The 21,783-nt window shown below is 46.8% G+C and overlaps 1 protein-coding gene across 8 annotated transcripts in view; it reads left to right on the forward strand.

Moving 5' to 3' along the window:
* The window catches only part of INPP4A (inositol polyphosphate-4-phosphatase type I A), a 120,695-nt gene that overhangs the window by 46,277 nt on the left and 52,635 nt on the right, over window positions 1–21,783 (forward strand). For all 8 annotated transcript variants that reach the window (XM_037137197.2, XM_037137201.2, XM_037137203.2 and 5 more), the window contains exons 2-4: window positions 13,155–13,225; window positions 14,049–14,258; window positions 14,906–14,950. In XM_037137197.2, coding sequence (XP_036993092.1) covers window positions 14,153–14,258; window positions 14,906–14,950 — 151 coding nt within the window. In that variant the 5' untranslated portion in view covers window positions 13,155–13,225; window positions 14,049–14,152. The remainder of the gene's footprint in view (window positions 1–13,154; window positions 13,226–14,048; window positions 14,259–14,905; window positions 14,951–21,783) is intronic.

Consider the following 21,783-nt stretch of genomic DNA (forward strand, 5'->3'; position numbering starts at 1 on the left):
CGGCAGATCCAATAAACAAGAAACTTCCAATAGTGGCCGAAGTGTCATTGTAGATGTGATCTGTCTGATCACCGAGTAGATTTCATCTTGGGCAGCTTTCCCAGACTTTTGTCTGGGTGTGCTGTCATCTTTGGCAGTCCCGGCACACTTAGTATCAAAAGTACCATCTTTCGAGGACCTCACCACTTCCAGCATTCGAGATGACTGCCTCCAGTTTCTGAACTGAACGCTCATAGAACCAGTCTTAGGGCTGTTCCACCTCGTCACTTAGGTATTTCATCAGATCAAGATCAGTAGTTAACGAGCAAGTCGAGTCCATATTTCTGCACTGGAGTAAAGGTTTCAGAAAGATATGTGCCACGCTTATATAAAATGCTGTTGATGCCAAATGAGAAGCACTGGGCCGGGGTCTCAGCGTCCCCTCTCAGGGCGATGATGCCCGGCTCCCAGGAGGGCTGCCGTGCCACGGCCCGGCCCACGGCTGCAGAGCCCACCTACCACAGAGGCGACTGCAGGGCTCTGCACCAGCTTCCTGCCACTGGTTTCAAAAGTGACCTGGATTTTGCTCTTTTTATTTCCAGAGTTGGATAGTACTTACTTCAGAAATAGTGCATGTCTTGACTTTAGGTTTAGCTGTGCTGGTGACCTTTGGAATCACCTGGAGACCTGGCAGGACAAGGGAGTTAGCTGTCCTTTATGTGTTGGTCATAGATATGGCCTGTCTGGTTTATGGTGGTGCCATAGTGGCCCAACTTTACCAGGCCTAACCGGGTTTGTACCAAGAGAGTAAGAAGTTCACCTTCAAAAGCTCAGTAGAGAGTTCGTGAGAGCATCAAGACTTTTCTGATTTATTTGAATGATTAAGATTCCAGAGATTTCTTCATTGCCTACTAGCTGAAGTGCCCTCCATGGTCTGGTATCAGTGATTCCCGGAATTGGCCCGGACCTGGCTCTTTAGCCTGTTCTTTCTGTCCCTTAGAAGACTGACTGGGCCGCCCAGTTCCCTGAGTTCATTGTTGTGCCTGTGCCTTCTGGAGTCAGATCTGGCTGCACTGCGTCAGAGTCGTATCTGGCTGGATTTAAAGTTTCTTCCTCCTCTTTTCCCCCAGCCTCTAGCATGTGCTTTATTTTGACCTGGAGTTGTCTTGTGTGAATGTCTCACCCCATTGTTACACTTTTGGGTCATGCAGGCAGAGATCACTTCTGACTAACCTGTGTGTGACCTCTAAGTGCCTGGTTTGTTGCCTGTTGAAAAAATGAATGAGCAGCTCTGGTTCTGGATTGCAGGTTCCCATGAACACCACCGTGCAGGTTGTCCAGCCAGGCTTGGTCCTGAGGACAGACGTGCCTCCAGCACCACTCTCTGTCCTCTGCCCCCGGTCCCTCCCTGTTGGCGTGATATTCCCCAGTGGCCCTCTTTTTCAAATCACTTTTGGGGGGGTCTTCATCATTCCTATCGCCATCAGCTTTGCAATGAGAGCTGTGGCCAGGCTCCTGTGGCAGCAGCCCTGGAAGGCCTCCCATGAAGGTATTCTTCCCCCTGGTCTGGAGGATGCTACCAGCCTTCCTTGAGGTGTGGGGGGCTTGGGGGTGAGGGGGGCCGGGAAAGGGACAGTCTGACCCGTGGTGGTCAGAGCCATGGGACCCTCCCCAGGGAGGGAGCCTGCCTCCTCCAGCTTTGGCCATGTCCTCTCCTCCATGCACACACGCACGGGTGAAATATGGGAAAGAAAGGACCGTTTCTCATGCCAGGCTCTCTTCCCAACTGGCCAGCCAAAGGGCTGGTCTCCCGGTCACATGACATTGTCTGAGAGGAAAAAACAAAAAACAAGGTAATACAACAACTGAAAAAACTCCACAAATGAACACTATGACCAAGTAGCTGAAGCTCTAGACTCCCATCTCCTGAGAGGCCTTATTATTTCTGCATGAGCATCTGGAGCACTGAAGGCCTCTCAGAGTCTTCTCCACATGTGCCACCCAACAGTGACTGGTTCACACAGGATTCTTTTTTCAGGTAACGCACTGCTTAGCCAGAGATTCACAGGCGATAGAGCTTGGAAAGTGTGTGGTCTGCTTTGTTTTTCCAAGACACGTTAGGAACTGAGAATTCTCTCTCCAACTTGGGTCTGTTGCTGTGGTCGTCCCTGGTCCCCTGCCTTATGGCCTTGTCCCCAGGAGAATGCTGCCTTCCTAGCATGTCACTGATCTGTGGTCATGGTCTTGCATTTATAGCCCTTTATGGAATTGTGTGCTACTCAGAAAATTTCATATTCTCCCATGAGGCCAACTTTGACACTTTGAATTAAAAAACAAACTTCCCTAATGATTATAAAAATAAACTAGACCTACCCAACCTCAGCCATGTAAACTACTGTTATTCCTACTCTGTCATGGGCAATCTGGAAGGAAATAAAGGATTTGGAGTGACCCTGCCCCCTCAGGCCCATGCCCCACCCTGTCGAAGGGCTGGGTGACGAAGGTGAGGGGGAGTTCGGCAGGAGCAGGGTGGATGGAGGTTGGGATGCCGTGGGGCTGCCGCTTGGAAACTCGTGGCGCAGTGCCAGTGCCCATGTGCCAGAACTTCAAGTAGCCTGTGGCCACTGATCCCATGAGCCCTAGGAGCTGGGCCTGGGAGCTGGGGTGGACACCAGCTTCCTTTCCAGGGCACACTTTGCTGTTAGGTTTGGGAAGGACCAGGAACGTCTTTGGGACTGTAGTGTCTCCCAAGTGGGCCAGCCTGGGTCAGGGCCAGGTTTCCCACATAGCCGCCGGCTGCTTTTCTGTGTCTAGCGTGGTGAGCTGTTCGCTCTCCCTGAGAGAGGACGTGGGAGTGTTTGTGAGGAGAGAGGCTGCATGTTTCATTCTTCAGCTGTGGAATGTGCGTCACCAGTGGGAACCAGGTATCTCGGCGACACCTCCCCAAAGCACCATGACAACACATACTTACTAGCCCAGGACATTCTACACAAGTGAATAAAACCTGTTGGGAACAGTAAAGAGAAGGAAATGACCAAGATATATAGCACTTATAAAAAAAGAGCAGAGGAACTTTGCTAATCAGGTGAATGTGTCAACTGCAGACATTAGGTCTTCTGGTTCAGGGATCGGTGAATTTCCCATTCTAGCTTCCTACTGAAATGTGCCACTTCTGTACAATATTTATGTCAGCACCTTCTCCACTGTCAGAAATACAGAACATTATACATATGTTTATAGTATTAGTTGGTATTGTTGACCAGGTTTTGTCTTCACAATTTTTTTTTAAATACTTATTTTGATGAAAATATTTATAATATTTTTTAATGAGCTTAATTTCAGCTGAGGAAAAGAAAATCAAACATGAATGATGTGAAATAAAGAAGCTGCTTCCGTGCGAACGTTCTCTCTCTGGACTTCTCTGGGAAGTCGCGTTCCTCTCGGGCAGCTCGTGCTGTAGTGTTGCCATGGGAGCCGGAGGTGGTGTCGGAGAGCGAGTACCTGGAGGGGCACTTGTGAAGACTGTGGTTGGGGGCAAAGATGGAAGTTGTGTTCAGTGTTGGATTCTTGGATCTGGGATCTTTTCTTCTGGAGGGGTCCTTTAAAGGGGTGAAGAGAGGAAAATAATATTTTAATGAACATTACAAGGTTAAAATAATATGCATGCGAGGGCTTATAAAATGAAGGACTGTACGAGGTGGAAAGATTGTGCCTTTTATTAGTATTCATTTGTAGCTGGATGAATGTGCCCTGTACACTGCTTTGCACAAGGACTGGACTAATAAGGCCTGATTTCAGAGCCTGAATTCCTTCCGTAGCCCATGATCTTGAGAAAGCCCATCTACCATTGTGAGCCTGGCTCCTGTCTGTCAGACACCCACCCAGCAGTTATGCGTGAGGAGGGCCAAGCGAGCCGGGGGACACAGAGGGCACTGCAAGCTGTGTTGTCGTGTGTCACACGCTTCTTTCCCAGTGAGGTGTCCTACCAAGATGGCCTCTAGACGGGTGTTTTCTTCCATGGAGACCTGATGAGGCTGGAGAGTGGCCAGAGGCATCTCAGGCTCTTCCTCTTGATGTTCTCCTGCAGGCTGGACATATCATGAGACACTTGATCCCTTAGGTGAACCGGCAGCAGACGTTAGGAGCATAGCAATGTAAACAGGCTGAGGAGAGGAAGGATGGTGGGAAAGAGATGGCTTCCCTTCACAAAGGAAGTATCACAGGGGTCATCTGGAGTTTGCCCTTGAGTGGCTTGTGGGTGCGTCACCACAGGGACTTAAGGGGAGTAGCCGGGGTTTCCAGTCTTTCACACAGCAAAGCCATGAGGCTGTCTTTTGCACTTTTTCTCTATAACTTTCTTGCTTTTATGCAAAAGGGCAAAAACCTGTGGAGGCCGTGACACCTGCAGGGGTCCTTAGATCCCTGTTCATAGTCCAGGGGTATTGCCACATCCCCACTCCTATGCCCAACTCAACAAGTCATTTTTCTGGGGAATGGTGACTGCTAGACACTGTTATTTTTACCAGATAGAGGCTGGGTGGACCAGAGTGGCCACTGTGGGCATTTGTGGCCTCAGGCCAGCCTGTGGAGTGGAAGGCGTGGTGGGCGAGGCCTTTGGAGTCCTCAGGGTTATGTCATATGATGGTTTCTGTACAAAGCCCACCCTTCACATTAAATCAGCGCAAACATGAGTCCATTGGTGCTGGGGTTTTGTTTGTCATTAAATTATAGATCTCTTAGTTTTATTGTAGTTTCAGAGCTCCAAGGGAAAAAGAGTCTATACCTAATTTTATCTTTATGCTATCTGTTTCAAACAACATAGAAAACAGTTAACCTTAGGAGTTCTTTGACTTTCTTCTTAAAGTTTTAAGAAATACTTGCTTTCTTCTGGTCCACTCCATTGATTTGAGTCCCAGTTTCCTTTTCATTGCTATTGGTGTCCTGTGCAATTCCATTCATTTCAATTAGTTTCGCCTTCATATGTTTGTCTAATTTGTGGCTATAATCAACCAGTTCTGTAAGGATCCTGATCACCAGTGTTTTAAACTGTGCGTCTGAGAGTTTTGCTATTTCTTCATCGCTTAGATTTATAGGCTCTGGGGCTTTGAGATCTTCTTGAGCCATTTTTGTTCTGTTCATACCCGTTAAGTATGAGGAGCGGAGCCTTGGACTCCCACGAAGCTCAGAGAGTCCCAAAGAAGTTGGACCCAAGAAGAAACACACCAAGGCACATCATCATTACATTAGCCAAGATTAAAATGAAGGAGAGAATCCTAGAAGCAGCAAGAGATAAGGGGACAGTCACATATAAAGGAGTCCCCATCAGACTGTCAGCAGATTTCTCAAAAGAGACCTTACAGGCAAGAAGGGGCTGGAAAGAGGTATTCCAAGTCATGAAATCCAAAGACCTACAACCAAGATTGCTCTACCCAGCAAAACTTTCATTTAGAATGGAAGGACAGATAAAGTGCTTCTCAGATAAGATCAAATTCAAGGAGTTCATCATCACCAAGCCCTTATTATATGAAATGTTAAAGGGACTTACCTAAGAAAAAGAAGTTAAAAAAACATGAACATTGAAAGGACAGCAAACTCACAGTTATCAAGAACCACACCTAAAACAAAAGCAAACTAAAAGGACAGCTAGATCAGGAGTGAAAACATAGAAATGAAGTTCTCAAGGAGGGTTAGCAACAGGGGAGTGGGAGGAGGAGAAGGGGGGAGAAGGTACAGAAAATAAGTAGCATAGACAGTAGATAGAAAATAGATGGGGGGGCAAGAATAGTATGGGAAATATAGAATCTAAAGAACTTGAGATGCATGGTCATAAACTAAAGGGGGGGTAATGGTGGGGACGGGGGGGTAGGGTGGAGGGGAATGAAGGGGGGAATAGAACAAATGTAATGGCATAATCAATAAAATAAATAAATAAATAAATAAATAAATAAGAAAAAAAAGAAATACTTGCTGCAGGCTTTTTCTCCACTTGGCTCTAAATGTTGCTGTGAGCTGAGATGCTTATGTTTGGTCTCCCCTGTCCCCTTTGTGGGCGCTCCCCCACCACACCCAGTCCCATGGGAGCACCCCCACAGTCCTCCAGCCAGGGGGCATCTGGCCTGAGCTAGGCCCTCGGATTACGTTTGCCAAGATTACCTTTTCTCTGGACCAACGGTGCAGAGAAAATTCATACATTTGTCCTTTCCGATGGCTAGAGCTAAAGCGTTTAAAGTTGGGGGCTGCTGGCTGCCTTGTGTCCACGGTGTATATAGACAGGTTGGTTCATTTGCAGGGATGGGGGAGGATGATGTGGGAAGGAGAGGGGAGCCTAGAAGAGTCGTCTGTGCTACTGACATTGGGGCCCATTGGCCATACTCCTGTTCAAGTTCTGTCAGTCTGCCAGAACCTTTATGACAAACATGCCGTGTGCTAAAACACGTCTGAGTTGGGTTCTCCGACCTGCAGTGCAGGTATACTGGCTGCCAAGTATGGTGCTTTGGTCAGGATAGCGGGAGTACATAGAACTCACTCTCCCTGTGATGGCCTCACCAGCAGGACAAGGCAGAAGGAGTTACTGCCACTGGGGTGTGGGTCACTGCCCCTGGGAGGCACCCCCTCTCTGCACTATGATCCCGAGGAGCCATGAGCAGCTGTGGCCACACCCACAGTTACCATCCCCTTGGCTGAAAGAGTAGACCATTCCCAAAGGAGACGAGGAGAGAAGAGTCTGGGTGGGCATCCACCCTGATGGCTGGGTGCCATCAGCTTTCATCTGGCCACCTTTGAGTGGGAGAGGTAGAAGCAGACACCAGAACAGGCCTTAGAGCTCTGGGTTTGGGTGGAAAAAGGAAGGGGATGAGAAAGAAGGATCTCAGGCAAGGAGTGGGTCACACCCGCCCTAGAGGAGCCAGAGCTGTCTTCTAGCTGCAGCTCCGGGAACCAAGCTCTGAGTGAGTGCCTTGGGGGCGGCAGCATCTGGGTCTGCAACACCCTCCTTCTTGCTGGTGAGGCCTTTACGGAGCCCCACTCTGGAGCAAGCTGACCCACAGGTCACAGAGATGCTGTGGTCCTCATCTCTGGCTCTCGGTCCTCTGGGACAGCATGTCTTCATTAGCAAAGAGAGTTGATAAATACTGATGGTTTCCTCAGTCCTTTTGCACACCTATTAGGAAATTTCTGTGGTGCTACTGACAGGCCTTCCTGACCAACAGCCAGGCGGACTTTCAGTTAATTATGGGAGGGTTTTGAGTGGTCAGGCTGACAATGGGGCAGGACATGATACTTGTCACAGTCGTGAACATTTCTTGGAGGGAGAGGGGTGGCAATGACACTGATGTGCATTGTCTTCAGCACTGAACAGGCAGCTCTCACAGGGTCTGAAGTGCCCGGGGCAGCAATCTCATTATCTTGGTTTGTGGTGTTCTGGGACTGTATGTGGTAATTGAGTGACAAATGAAGCCTGGTACATAGGAACACTAGGTTGATTCACTCCGAGAGTCAGCCGCCAGAAACCTTGGTGGTAGCCCCCCTGGTGCTCCTGCCCAGCAAGTGGACAGCTGCAGGCCAGTCCTTCTCACAGGGAAGATTCCAGAAGTGGCCTGAGCAGTCGTGTGACCCTCAGCTTATCCATTACTCTTGTTTTGTTTTGTTTCATTTTTTTTTATCCTCACCTGAGGAGGATAGGTTTATTGATTCTGACAGAGGGAGGGAGAGAGTGGGAGGGAGAGAGTGTGAGCGAGAGCCAGAGAGAGAAACATCGGTTGGTTGCCTCCAGTATATGCCCCGACCTAGGATCAAACCTGCAGCCTTTTGGTATGTGGGAAAATGCTCCAACCAGCTGAGCCACCTGGCCCGGGTGAACACTCCTGTTTGTTACGTTTCCTGTGATGTGTTTCCTGCCCAAGGCTTCCTGTTCATCTTTTCATCTCTAAGGCCTGGTCCATGAGAGGCCTTGACTGTTTGTTGTGTAGATCACCAGTTTTTGGAGAAGAACCAGCATGAGAAGGTATGGATGCTTAAGAATAGTGGCCAAGGTGCAGGAGGGCTTGTTTGGCTGAGGCAGCCTGAGCACTCCCTCCCCCCCACCCACCGCAGTTGCTGCTGAAGCCTCCCCGAGTCTCTCTCGTCTCCCAAATGCCAGCCCCCAGACACCCGGTCCTGCACCCATGTTGCTCAGCAGTGACACTTTTAACTACTTTTTAAGGGTGACTTATTTTCAAACTGGTTCCTGTAGAAAATCCCCAAAAGGCTCATGGTTTGTGGTTGAAACACCAGGGGCCCAACTGCAGTTTCAAACGAACTGTCATGAAGATGTTCTGGAGAAGCTGATTTTGGGAAGGACATATATGGCGGGACTCCAAAACCCTGGAATTTATTTATAAAAATTGTGTATTTATTCTTACATATTTAAACTTCAGTCACCTTCAAAATACTGTCCATTTGATGCAATACACCTATTGGGACATTGTTTTCCACTGCTCAAAACAGTTTTTGAACTTGTTGATTTTGATGCCTTTTAGTACTTCAGCCACTATTTGTTTCACCCCTTCCACATCAGCAAAATGTTTCCCTCTGAGGACTTCTTTCATCTGGGAGAAAAAAGTCACTGGGGGCTAGATTTGGTGATGGGGGTGGTATGGGGGTCATGCTATTTTTGCTCAGAAACTGCTGAACACTCAGCGCAGTATGGGCAGGTGTGCCCTTAAATCACCCATCTCAAAATGGACAAATGTGTTGAAAGAGTCTTCAAAAAATTCACTGAAGCCAAACGCAGCCTCTCACAGCAGTGCCATCTGGTACACTGATACAGATGGGTTCCTAGAACACTCACGTAGTGGGGGAAGCCTGTACTACAAGGGGGCTTACCCTCCAGAAGATAATTCCATTTGGTTTTGGGTCCCCCCTTGTAGGTGAGGGAGCTGCCTTCTGGATGAACTTGAGGAGGGTTGCTGGCTAGGGAGATCTTGGCAGCAGGGAGGCCAGGGCCGGAGCCAGTGCTGTGTGCAGACAGACTAGGAGCTGTGGGGGGACTGGTCAGAAGACTGGCAGGTGGGGCTGGAGTACTGAGGTGGGCCGAAGTCTGGGTCTCTGGAAAGACAGAGCCAACAAAATGCTGGGTGTGGGGTGTGAGAGGAAGAGGAGGCCAGCAGGCAGTACTGATCTTGTTTCTTGGCTGGAGCAGGTGGAAAGATGGAATTACCAATGACTGGAATGGGAAAACCAAGGTTCTGGGGAGAAGCTGGAACAGTGTGGGCTTGTCCTACTCAGGAGCACATGGCCTGCCTGGCTTTTTAGACCGACCCCTGTGGCCCAGCCAAGGCTACTGACTCTGCCCTTGGAGTTCCAGATGTGCATTTGAATCTGGGTTAAGGCATTATATTATATCAGCTACCATCCTCATGAAACCAGTGAGACCAATTGCTTAATTAAATTGGGTGGTAAACCATCTCCAGGGGTGCCTGTTCAGTGTCACTGGCAGAGCACAGGCTCAGGAAATGGGAAGCAGGAGTGAGTGCCTGCTGCACGCAGGCCCACAGGGACCCCGGGCAGGTTGCTTGTGCCTGCCAGTGAGACTGTGCACCAACTACAGCACACCTCTTGTGTCCTGGGCGTGACTTCCTAAGGCCTGTGAGTCCTGCTGTGAAACCTTAGCAGGATGGACTGATGCTGCAGTGTGCTCGCTGTTAGGCAGTGTTCTCTTAGTCGAGCTCTGTTCAGTGAGTCTCTGTCCTCACTGAGGCCTTGTGTGGCCACAGGGAGCAGGAAGCAGCAGGGAGCTGGCTCGTGGCTTTGAAGGGAAGGAGGAAGCAGGCCTCAGTGCAGGCTCTTTCCTGCAGTGGAGGGAAGGGTCTGGAGAGTTATCTGTCGGGTGTCTGGAAAGCAGAAAAAAGCCAGATGCTGGTGAGCAAATACAGTTGCTGCAGATGTTGACAGTTTGTTTACTGGTGTTTGTCAGAAAACCTGGTCTTTGCACCAGGAAGGTATGGGAGAAACAAGGGGTTACGTGTGGCATTCCTAACACACAGGGTCCCAGCTGGTCATCCTGGTCACACAAAGAAGGGATGAACCGTCGGCCATACCGGGGCACCTCCAGGAAGAACGGCTGTGGGCTCTGGGTCTGTGTGCAGGAAGGGCTTCATGCGGGGGCCGCAGCTGTCTTTCTCAGGCCCTGCTGGCAGTGGTGTTTGGTGCCAGGGAGCAGTGCGATGCCTCATCGCTGAGTGATTGTAGCTGTCTTGGGTTGAGGGGTTTTAGAGAAAACTCTTCCTCTTTCTGATTCCTCTGAGAAGTAGCCTCATCCGTGGGGCTTCCTGATCCATGATGTGACTCACTCAGCCTTTCTCTGCCAACTTTCTCTGTCACGCTGCCCTGGTGAGGATAGCGGAGGCCCAGGGAAGGTTTGCTGTGAGCCTGTTGGCTCCCATATGACAGCAACGGGGGAGGCTAGGCTACAAAGGACAGGGAGCCTGGCCCCGGCTGCACGTGGGCTTTTTGCTGTGGGTTGTGCTCATGGTTCATCCCGTACTTTCATGTGACCTTGAGAAAGTCAGCTACCCAGTCCGGACTTCTGTGCCCTCATCTGCACATCTCCTTTTTAAGATTGTTTTCAGGAGCACCCCAGTGTGCATGATGATAAAAGTGGGACTCTGTGGTTAGTCCTTCCCAGAGGTTACTGATGTCTCCAGAACTCCTTCCTGGCCTGAGGTTTCTTATTCTCAGGAGAAGCCTCCGACAGTCATCGCCCGCCCTCACTGAGCCTGTGTGAGTCATAACATCCCTCCCTGCCTTGCTGATGCCCCTCTGCCATATCTCCCTGCCCCCGCATGGGTATCATGTTTTTGGGCTTGCTGTTCGCTTGGTGGCCTGTGTCCTCTTGTCCAAAGGGACCACGTATCCCTCACAGAGTGAGGAGGAGCCTGTCAGTTTCCTGAGTGCTTCCTTCCTTCTTCTTGCCTTGCTTCCCCATCCCCGTACTCTACAGCTCCCCACACCCTCTGCCCTCTTTATTTTTAGTGTAGTTTTGCTTCTGATGAGCTTCGGTCTTCAAATGAGGAAAAAATGAGGACGGAGGGGACATAGGAATCCTTGGTGAATTACCTGAAATTAATGAGACTAATACAAGGGGATCGAGTTCAGCTGTGCAAATTAGCTTTATATTCTGGGTCTCGATGACTTAAATTGCAGATTCTAATTAAATGTACCAAAATAACCACAAAATCTTCTATGATCTGTGAACTCTGTCAAGTATAAAATTAGTCTGTAGGTGTTCCCCTTTAAGCATTTCTATCCCCAGAATCTCATAACACCTACAATACTAACCCTGCTCCTAGAGGGAGGGGCAGATGGATGGAGTGGTCAGGGACCCTGCAGGGGGAGGAGGGAAGCGGGCATGGGGCCTTCTTTGGGCTATTGAGTGTCAGGATACAGATGTAGCCTGCCTGTTAGGTGGCATGTCTCTGCTGTTCCAGCTGAATGGGGGGTGGTGGCTGTACCTTCATTAAGAAGCTGGGAGAAGGTTCTAGAGAGAAGAGTGCCTTCCGCTGGCTGATTCATTGCTAGGGTGCCACCTTCGCCTCTGGCCTGCACAGGATGCAGCTTTCAGTGGTGCAAGGGATGACAGTGAGCCAAGAAAGGAAGCAAGCAGTTCCCCGTGGCCAGGCCCCAGACCTGGCCAGTGTCTCCATGTGGCTTCCTGCTGGCCCTTTATTGCTGTGTCACATCTTTGAAAGGGCTGTAACCAGGGCACAGTTGGAACAGTGCATTAAAAACCCACATGATGCATAACTGACATAAACATTTTTTCATACTCTGCTGTCTTTATTGTTACCATTGACAAAATTAAACTTTTTATGGAGGTAGAAAAATAATTGGTGTACAGATCAATGAGTTTCACTCAGTAAATTAACTCATGTAGCTCAGATTGGGAGACAAGGCACCCCAAGCCTCCGCACACCCTCTCCGGTCCCGTCAGTACTTGCCCTGCGGAGGGACCACTGCCCAGGCTGTAACATCGCCCTCATGTGGCTGTGCCTGGACCTCACGGGAATGCAGTCGCCTGGATGCACTCAGTGTGTCGGCTCTTCCCCTTGGCATTGTTTCTAGGAATCGTGTGTGATATTTTGTCCATTTTGCTGTTGGTAGACATTTGAATTGTTTCTGGTTCTTGACTGTTATGAATGTTAGTGCTGTAAATGTTCTTTACACCTTTTAGGGGGAACATACGTATGCATTTCTGCTAGCAATTCCAGATCATGGGTTGGGCGTGTGTTCAGTTTGAGTAGATACTGTGGTTGTGCCCTTCACTCCTCTAGCTATTCATCTGGTTCCATTATTCCACATCCTCCCAGCACTTGGTATTGCCTGTCTTTTCATTCTGGCTATTCTACTAGGTGTGCAGATATAGCTCATCGTTATGATTTGTATTTTCCTGATGACTAATGAGGTTGAAGAACTTTTCCTGTGTTTATTGGCTTTATTATGATCATGTGAACAGCCATACAGCAGTGTGTCTTATAGGTGTTAGAGTGGATTCACTTGTAGTTGGGCAGTTAGATTGGTTTCGGCATTTTCATTGTAAGTAATGCTGCAATAAGCATATCTGGAATATTGGTGAGAGTGTGTGGACAAATGTTGGTAAATAATGTCAGATTACTTTTCAAAATGCTTGTACTACTCTGAAATGTCATGAGCCATATAGGAGAGCCCTGTAGATTTTTCCCTGGGGTCTTCCAACAAAGTACATTCTCCATAGAACAACAGACCACTTTGGAGTACTAATTTAGGGAATATAGATATGGTGAGCATGGCTTTAATTATTATGAATGAGTTTGGTCACTTTTCAAAATGTTTACCATGTGTTTTATGAATGCTTACCTTTTGCTACCTGGATTTTTAGTGAGTTTTTAAAAATTAATTTGTACATTTCAAACTAACAGATATTAGTAATGCAAGTACTTCCCCATTTGTATTGCATATTTTTGACTGTATGCCTTTTGAGGTTAGTAAACTGATGATTCTTCTCTTTGGTTAGATTGGTATATGGAGCTCAAAGGAACATGTAGTAGCCTTCAGCTCCCCCATATTTCTAGGTATCGGGATTATAACGTATGTGTTTACCTGTTCACAAGAACTCGTGTTTGTTGACCAGCTTGTTAAATTTATAATTTTTTTATTTTTAGATGATGGATTTGGACGTGCTTCTATGAAGAAATGCCATGTGTCTCTACTGACCCAAGAACAAACATGCCCAGTAAGTTATTGGGTGAATTCACTCGAGAGTGGGAGCATGGGCCCTTCAGGTACAGAGGTATTGACACACTTGGAAAGTGTGTTCCAGTGAGTTCTCCTTTCTGATTATCTTAACTTCTAAAGTGTGGTTCCTGCTAGAGACAGTAGGAGTTACAGCGTATAGGATTGAAAAACTGCGAAACTCACGTCTTGCTGCTCAACCTACTTAGAGCAGAATGCGAGTTCTGTGCCCTGTGGTGGAGCCTGCGGTTGCTGTTTTCACAGGGATGTTCATATCCATGGCACAGCACTGCGAGACATAGGATACCACGTACATGTATGTGTTCTGTGGGAAAGCAAGCCCAGAACTGAGCAGCACAGGAAATTTCCGTAGCTCTGGGGAGGAAGGGGGAGGTTGGAGGACATGTGCCTTTGTCTCTTCAGTGCTCACCACGCTGCTGTCCTTCTAACAGAGGTTGTAGTGAGGTGGTTTCAAATTTTATAAAATTGTATGAGACCTGCCAATGGAAAAGCATAATAATAAAACCAACAAGAAAATCTCAAAAGCCATATTTTATGACTCTTTGTAAACTGTCATTTAATTTGGCGTATCTTTATTGGAGGTAACATGGTTTCTGTCCGGGACCCCGTGGGCATGCCGCGCTGGCACGTGTGTGACAGCGTGGTGGGGAATGCACGGAAAGAGACCTCCACTCCGCCCTGACTTGCTGGAACCCTGGCTTTGCTGCATCCGCTCACGTTAGACCCTGGACTTTCCACGGTTGCGCAGTGTCTCTCCGCCACCGTCTCTGTGCTTCTTACCAGTGTTTGCTTCTGTTTCTCAGGACCACTGCTGCCTTAGGGGACGAGGGCTGGGTGACAGCTCTTCCCAGGGAGTCAGGCATCATCTGAACCCAGGAGCAGGAAGCACATCATCACCAATGACAGCATGACAGCAAGAGAGCACAGCCCTCGCCATGGCGCCAGGGCCCGTGCGATGCAGCGGGCATCCACCATTGATGTGGCAGGTGACATGCTCGGCCTCTCTCTGGCAGGTGAGCCTCAGGGGTCCCGCACCCAGCTCCTGGTGAGTCCCACACTACAGCTGTTCTGGGAGGGCCAAGCATACCCAGCAGTTCTGGGCACCTGGTGAATGGCCAGTATGAGCCCCCGTGGCTTCCTCAGCCTGGAGGGGGCCCCTGGTGTGGCATCCTCTGGTTGAGCGAGAATAGGGAGGAGAAAGTCAGCATGCTTCCTGGGAACCGCCTCCACCGGAACCAGTCTGCTGTTAGATTTCCAGGTTGGGGGGCCGATTCGCCAGGAGATAACGTGGAATGTCCACAGGGCTGTCTGGCCAGTGTCCAGGCCACAGGAAAAGCCTGCCTCTTGTGGGTATTCAGACTTGAAAAGGAAGGGGTTTGGACTCGGAGCCTGAGACTTCTCAGGAATCACAAAATAAAATGTTTCAAAATGAAGAAATCATCTCACTTAACAACAGTTTCAGATGGAAAAATCAAGTAGAATGTTGGAGTTTTTCTCCCCCTTAATTTTATTGAGAAGTAATCGACACAAATCGTGATGGCTTGATTTACAAATGTTGTGGAACAATTACAAATGTGTTGGGTTTTTTTTTTCCATAAAATCTAAAAGCATTGAAAAGTTGATTAAGGGTAACTTTTTTCTCATATTTCTTTTTATTCAGGAAATCTACAAGATCCAGATGAGCCCATTTTAGAATTCAGCTTAGGTGGGTGCCTTTTAAATTTCTTTTTGTTTTAAAATATATGTTGTTCAAAAACAAAACACAACTGCTACCTCACGTTTGTCTTAGAGAACTTGCTGCTGCCGCCACTGCTGCTGAAGTGTCTCTGGGAAGATGAAGCCAGAGGCTGCTGGTGTGCACTTCTGGGGTGGGGGGCGCTGGGGACTGTAGGCCTGCGGGGCCGGAGGTGGTGAGCTCACTCAGAGCTGCAGAGACAGCCTCTCCTCCCCTCCTCCTGCCCCTCCAGGAAGACCCAGGAGGGGTCAGAAGGTGGGGCTTAGGGCCAGCTGTGCCACCCTGGCCATGAGGCCTCGTGTGATTGAGGTTAGCTTTGTTGCCCTCATTTCCTACTCAGTGAACAGAGGTGGTGACACCTGCATACTCGTCTTCTCAGAGAACATCGTTGAGAGAGTGGACTAAAATTAGTAGAATGAGTCAGCTTCAGGATCAGGCCAGTATGGCATTACAGTGGCTTATCCAGGAGGTTGGAGAGCAAGGTACGGTCAGCTCAGATGCGTCTTCTTTGGAGTCAGTGCTCTCTGGTGTCCTCTCCCTTTTCCTCATCCCCTGGTGGTGGTCAGCATTGGTCAGTGACCTGGCAGTGGTGTCCAAGAGGTTATGTGACATAAAAGAAGTTCCTCCTGGGGAGTCAGATGACCCGGAATCTAGTTCATGCTGTGCCGCAAACATGCTGCTCAGCCTTCAGCCTGTGCTTGACCTTGCTGGACATTTGATTTCGTAGAGCAGTAGCTCATGCCTCCCTTGTTGAGTGTTTTCCCACCACGTATATAAGCCACAGTTTATTCTCCTGCTGATGGACATGTGGGTTGTATACAAATTATATATTTACATAAATATATTTAGTGCATATTTTATACATAAAATTATATTTATATATTATATATGTTATAACTTATAGTTTTGAGAGGATAGTGTATCCATCCAACAAGAACAGGTTACTCAAAAGAAAAAGAGAACAGTTCAAAAATATGGATAATTATAGAAATTTAAAAAAGGATAGAAAGTATTTAAAAATTCAGTAAAGGTTTCTCCCATAAAATGGGAGAAAAATTAAAATGGAAAATTACAAAGCAAATTTGGGATGACCAACACTTAGAAGAGAAAATAGGAAAGAATGTAAGGGGAGCTTCCGGTCAAGGTGAAGGCAAAGGTAGACACACCCTCACCTCATTGCACAGCCATAAGAAAGACTGCAACTAACTTAAAAATAAAAAACACCCAGAAAAACACCAAAAACTGTATGGAAGTCAGACAGCCAAGTTTTAAAGAAGCCAAATTCATCCAGATGGGTAGGAGGGGAGGAGATGGGGAGTCGGGTTGGAGAGGGCTTGGTGTGGGCGGCCAGCAGGGTGTGGAGAGGCAGAGAAGCAGCGAGGCAGTGATGCAACGGAGGCCAGCAGAACAGGCAGCTCCTCAGTCACATGTGGTGGTTAAAAATCAGGGGGACACCTTGTGAGCGAAGGAGCCCAGCCCCAGACCAGACCATGTAGCCCTGGGCTTCAGTGCAGGAAAAATAATGCTACATAACTTCTGGCTGTAAACTCAGTGGGGTTTGGGGTGGCAGAAGACATTGCCAGAGAGTCCTGAACATACACAAACACACACACCCTGGGAACCACAACCAGGACAGCAGTTGAAGGGGAGCCATTTGCACACAAGAAGTGAATGAAGTGACTAGAAACAGAGCAAGGGCCAGGCAAGCCCCCAGAAGTCAGCCAGCAGCGGCATTGCCCCCTCTTCGACCCCTCCCCCACACACGGAGCCAAAGTTGCCCCACCCTGCCGAATATTTGAAGCTCTGCCACTTACGACTTAAGAGGTGCTCAAAAGTGGAATCAGAGTGGCTCTACCTAGTGTACAGACACAAGGAGGCTGCCAAAATCAGGAGACAAAGAAATATGACCCAAACGAAGGAAAAGAACAGAACCCCAGAAAAAGAACTAAGAGATGTGGAGATAGCTGAACTATCAGATGCAGAGTTCAAAGCACTGGTGGTCAGAATGCCCAAAGATCTCATTGAATATGGCAGAAGCATAAGGAAGAAATGAAAGCTCTACTGAGGGAAATAAAGAAAAATCCACAGGAAACCAACAGTGGAGGGAAGAAAGTCAGGATTCAAATCAATGATTTGGAACATAAGGAAGAAATAAACCAACCAGAACAAAATGAAGAAACAAGAATTCAAAAACAAAAAACAAAAAACAAAACAAAGAGAGCCCTGGCTGGTGTAGCTCAGTGGACTGAATGCGGGCAAGTGAACTAAAGGATCGTGGTTCGATTCCCAGTCAGGGCACATGTCTGGCGTGCAGGCCAGTTCTCAGTAGGGGATGCACGAGAAGCAACCATAAATTGATATTTCTCTCCCTCTCTCCTTCTCTTCCCCTCTAAAGATAAATAAATAAAAACCTAAAAAAATAAAATAGAAAACCCAAAAAACAAAAAACAAGGAGAGTTTAAGAAGACTCTGGGACATCTCCAAAAGGGCCAACATCTGAATCATAAGGATGCCAGAAGGAGAAGAGGAGCAAGAAATTAAAAACTTATTTGAGAAAATAATGACAGAAAACTTCCCTAATTTGGCAAAGAAAATAAACATACAAGTCCAGGAAGCACAGAAAGTCCCAAATAAGTTGGACCCAAAGAAATCAACACCAAGGCACATCATAATTAAAATGTCAAAGATTAAAGATAAAGAATCTTAAAAGCAGCAAGAGAAAGGCAGAGAGTTACCTACAAAGGAGTTCCCATGAGACTATCAGCTGATTTCTGAAAAGTAACTTTACAAGCAAGAAGGGACTGGCAAGAAGTATTCAAATGGATGAAAAGCAAGGACCTACAACCAAGATTGCTCTATCCAGCAAAGCTTTCACTTAGAATGGAAGGGCAGATGAAGTGCTGCTTCCCAACAAGGTAAAGCAAAAGGAGTTTATCGTCACCACGCTCTTACATGAAATGTTAAATGGACTTATTTATGAAAAGGAAGAAGATCAAAACTATGAACATTAAAATGACAACAAACACAACTATCAACAACTGAATTTAAAAAACAAAACAAACTAAGCAAACAACTAGAACAGGAATAGAATCATAGGTAGTGAGATCATTTGGAGGGTTATCAGCCGGGAGGTGGAAGGGGGAGAACGGGGTAAAAGGTGCAGGGATTCAGAAGCATATTGGGCAGGTACAGAAGAGACAGGGGATGTAAAGAACAGTATAGGTAATGGAGCAACTGAACTTACATGCATAACCCATGGACATGAACTAAGGGGAGAGGGTATGGCTGGAGGGAACGGGGGATCTAGGCAGTGGGGGCATGTTTGGGTGACTTTCCTTCCAAGTTCCTCCAGCAGCCACAGATGAAAGTAAACATGACAGAGATATGATGTGATTTGTTTGGGGAGGAGAAGTGGCCATTTTCCCAGAGGAAAAAGGCCATTAGCAGTGGCCAGTTTTTCAGGGGAAAAAGACATTGAGCTCTCTCCTACATGGGCTTTTATTGGGTTGTAATACTCAGGAATTCAGGGCAGCAAGGATCAAACAGTAGATAACATTTCAAAAAAATCTGAGAGCTTAGTCTGAGTCAGAGTCTGTCAGGAAGAGAGTTTTTAGGGTTTCCTGCTTGAACCCTTAACATATGAATGAAAGCACTCTTAGCAGAGCAGATTTCACAGGTTTATCAGGAAGTCTTTGTGATGCCAAATTTTCCCCCAGGACACGCTCCAGCAAGACAAGGAGCTGCACCTCTCCCCAACAGGTATTCAGACTCAAGGGGATTAGAGCCAGGAAGCACTTCTCCCAGAGAACATGGGGACCGGGGCTTTGTCACAGCCCAGAGGGGCGGCGAGAGTCCATTACTCCCTCTTTGTTGCACCGCCCCCCCCCAGTCCTTCCATGAAGGCCTTCCAGATGATAAAGACTGGCTAGGTTGCCCCCTGCTGTGAGGGGTCTTACCCGTCATTGACTTCTGACTAAGCTTTGGGGGCAGGGAGAGGAAACTGAGGCAGCATTTGCTACCTGAGACAAGCTTTGTCTCCTGTGGCTCGAATTGAATTCCAAAGGTCGTCCCTCGCCCTTTGCCACAGTGGGTAGAGTTACAGTGCTAGAACCATGCAGAGCGGTCCACAACAGGGGCAAAGGGGGGAAACTGGGATAACTTTGTAACAGCATATTCAATGAAATATACTTAAAAAAAAGTAAGGGAGGAAATTATCTACAAATACTACCAGGGGTCTTTCAGGACTGAAGAATGTATTTCTAGGTTAAAAATGTCCACCAGGCCCAGCATATTGAAACAGAATTAGCATGTCACATTAAGCTGGAATTTCAGAGCATGGATAATAAAATCAAGACTCTAAAAACTTCCAGAAAGGGAAAAAAATGGTCATATCCAAGGATCAGGGATGAAACTGGTCCTTGGGGAGACTCTCAGTGACATTAGAAACTTGAAGGCAGAAGGGCAGCACTTCTAATATGGGAGGGAAAACATTTCCAACCTAGAATGCCGCACTCAACTAGACTGCCAGTCAAATGAGAAGGTAGAAAGAAGGCAACTTCTTTCAGCTATTAAAGAGCTTTGTTGAACTTTGAGCTAGGACTTAAACATTTAATGAGGTTTCGGTAGGCTGGGTTGGGGGCGAGGCCAGGAGAGAATGTCACCTATAGGAAGATGTGTTCTGAAAGTGGCATTTAACCCATCAGCCTTAAACTAATATTAATCTTCCCATCCTTTGGCCACCTGTTATTCCTCAGTCTGTCTGCCTTCGCTTGTGCTTGAAAGGCCCAAATACTCCAGCCTTGCATGGGCGTTAAGAACCCGCACATGATGAAAGGGCATGTCCAGAGAGACCAGACCAGGGGTCATTTAAGGGCATAGCATAAAAGTCAGAGAGAAGGCAGAAGAGTCAAATCCCCAGTTCCTGTTGAGGTAGACATAATAGAAAAAATAGAGAACTTTGTAAAATAAAATCATAAAATAAATCACAATAAAATGTTCTAGAAGTGAACAAAGAATATAACTTACAACCTCAGGATAGTCAAAGGTTTCATAGAACGCAAAAAGCACTAACTGTGCTTTAGTTTGCTATTGCTGCCATAACAAATTACTATAAATTTAGCACCTTAAAACAACACAAATTTATTATCTTTACAGTTCCCTATGTCAAAAGTCCAATGCGCTCCACTGAGTCCCTGCTTAGAGTCTTATCGCACCGAAACTGAAGTATTAGCCAGGCTGTGTTCCTTTCTGGGGCCTCAGGGAAAACCTGTTTCCTTGCTGGTTCTGATTGTGGGCAAACTTTAGTTCCTTATGGTTTTAGGACTGTGGTCCCCATTTCTCTGCCAGCAACCAATTGAGACTGGTTCTCAGTTCATAAAGGCCCCTCACTTTTCTTGGCTTCTGGGCCCTTTCTCCACCTGCAGAGCCAGCAACAGCCAGTCCGAGTCCAGTGCCTTTTGCACTTTGAAACTCACCTCTTTTTCCATGCTCACCTCTTTCTAAGTCTACCTTCCTCTCCTACTTTTAAGAACTCATGTGATTAGATTAAGACCACTCAGATAATCCAGAATAATCTCCTCATGTCAAGATTCCAAGACTTTAGTCATACCTATGGAGTTATTTTTGTCTGTGTCCCATAAACCCAAACTTTATGGGTTTGATTCCCAGTCAGGGCGCATGCCTAAGCTGCAGGTCGGGCCCAGTTGGGACCCATGTGAGAGGTAATTGGTTAGTGCTTCTCTCTTATACTGATGTTTCTCTCCCTTTCTATCTCCCTCCTTTTCCTTCTCTCTAAAATTAATAAGCTTGCCCTTGGGTGTGGATTAAAAAATAAAATAATAAAAAAATTCACAGGTTTCAGGGACTAGGATATGGATAGTTTAGGGGGGGAGGGACATTTTTCTGCCTACCACTTCCTAAAATTAAAAATCTAAAATAAAATAACTTAAAAATTTTTAAGAAAATGACTAGATAAATCACAGACTGGGAAAGAGATATCCACAACACATACGCCTGTCGAAAGAACAGATCTAAAATAAAATGCTTACAGATCAATGGTTAAAAAGTCAACAATCCAATTTAAAAATCAGCAAAAGACACGATTAAGCTCTTGACAGAAGAAGTTTTAAAAATAAACAATAACCGTGTGGTGAAAAGATGCTTAACCTTGCAGAAGTGCAAATTAAAACACATCCATTAGGACGACTAAAATAGGCCCTAACCTGCCCCCCTGTTGGTGGGGATGGAGAGCAACTGAATTGATGCACATTGCTGATGGTGTCGGGAAGTAGTGCAACCACATTAGGAAACTGTTAGTTTATGAAATGAGGCATATCCTCTGCTGTAACCTAGAAATGTCACTCTCGGGTGCTTCTGCAAGAGAAATGAAAATGGAAATTCACGAAAAGAAATGGACAAGAATGTTATTAGCACCTTTATTTATAATGGTTCAACATGAAAAAACTCAGAAGTCCATTAACAGAATGCATAAAAATTTTTCTTGGTACATTTATGCAATGGAATATAACTCATCAGTTTAGAAGAAAGTGAATTATCAATATATATAACAATGTAGGTGAATCTCAAAACATTGAATTTATATGCAATTCAAGACTAGACTGAAGTGATGGAAGTCAGAAAGTGGTTGCAGAGGTGGGGAGGTGACTGGCAATACAGAGGGAACTTTCTAGTCTGATGGAAAAAGTTTTCTGCCTTGCTTTGATGGTGGTTACATGGGTATATGTGATTGTCAGAATGCATTGAACTAAAAAGCTAAGCTCTTTATATTTTATTATATCCAATAA

Source organism: Artibeus jamaicensis, unplaced genomic scaffold (assembly GCF_021234435.1).
Source record: "Artibeus jamaicensis isolate MK-2021 breed Jamaican fruit bat unplaced genomic scaffold, CSHL_Jam_final contig_384, whole genome shotgun sequence".
Lineage (NCBI taxonomy): Eukaryota > Metazoa > Chordata > Mammalia > Chiroptera > Phyllostomidae > Artibeus > Artibeus jamaicensis.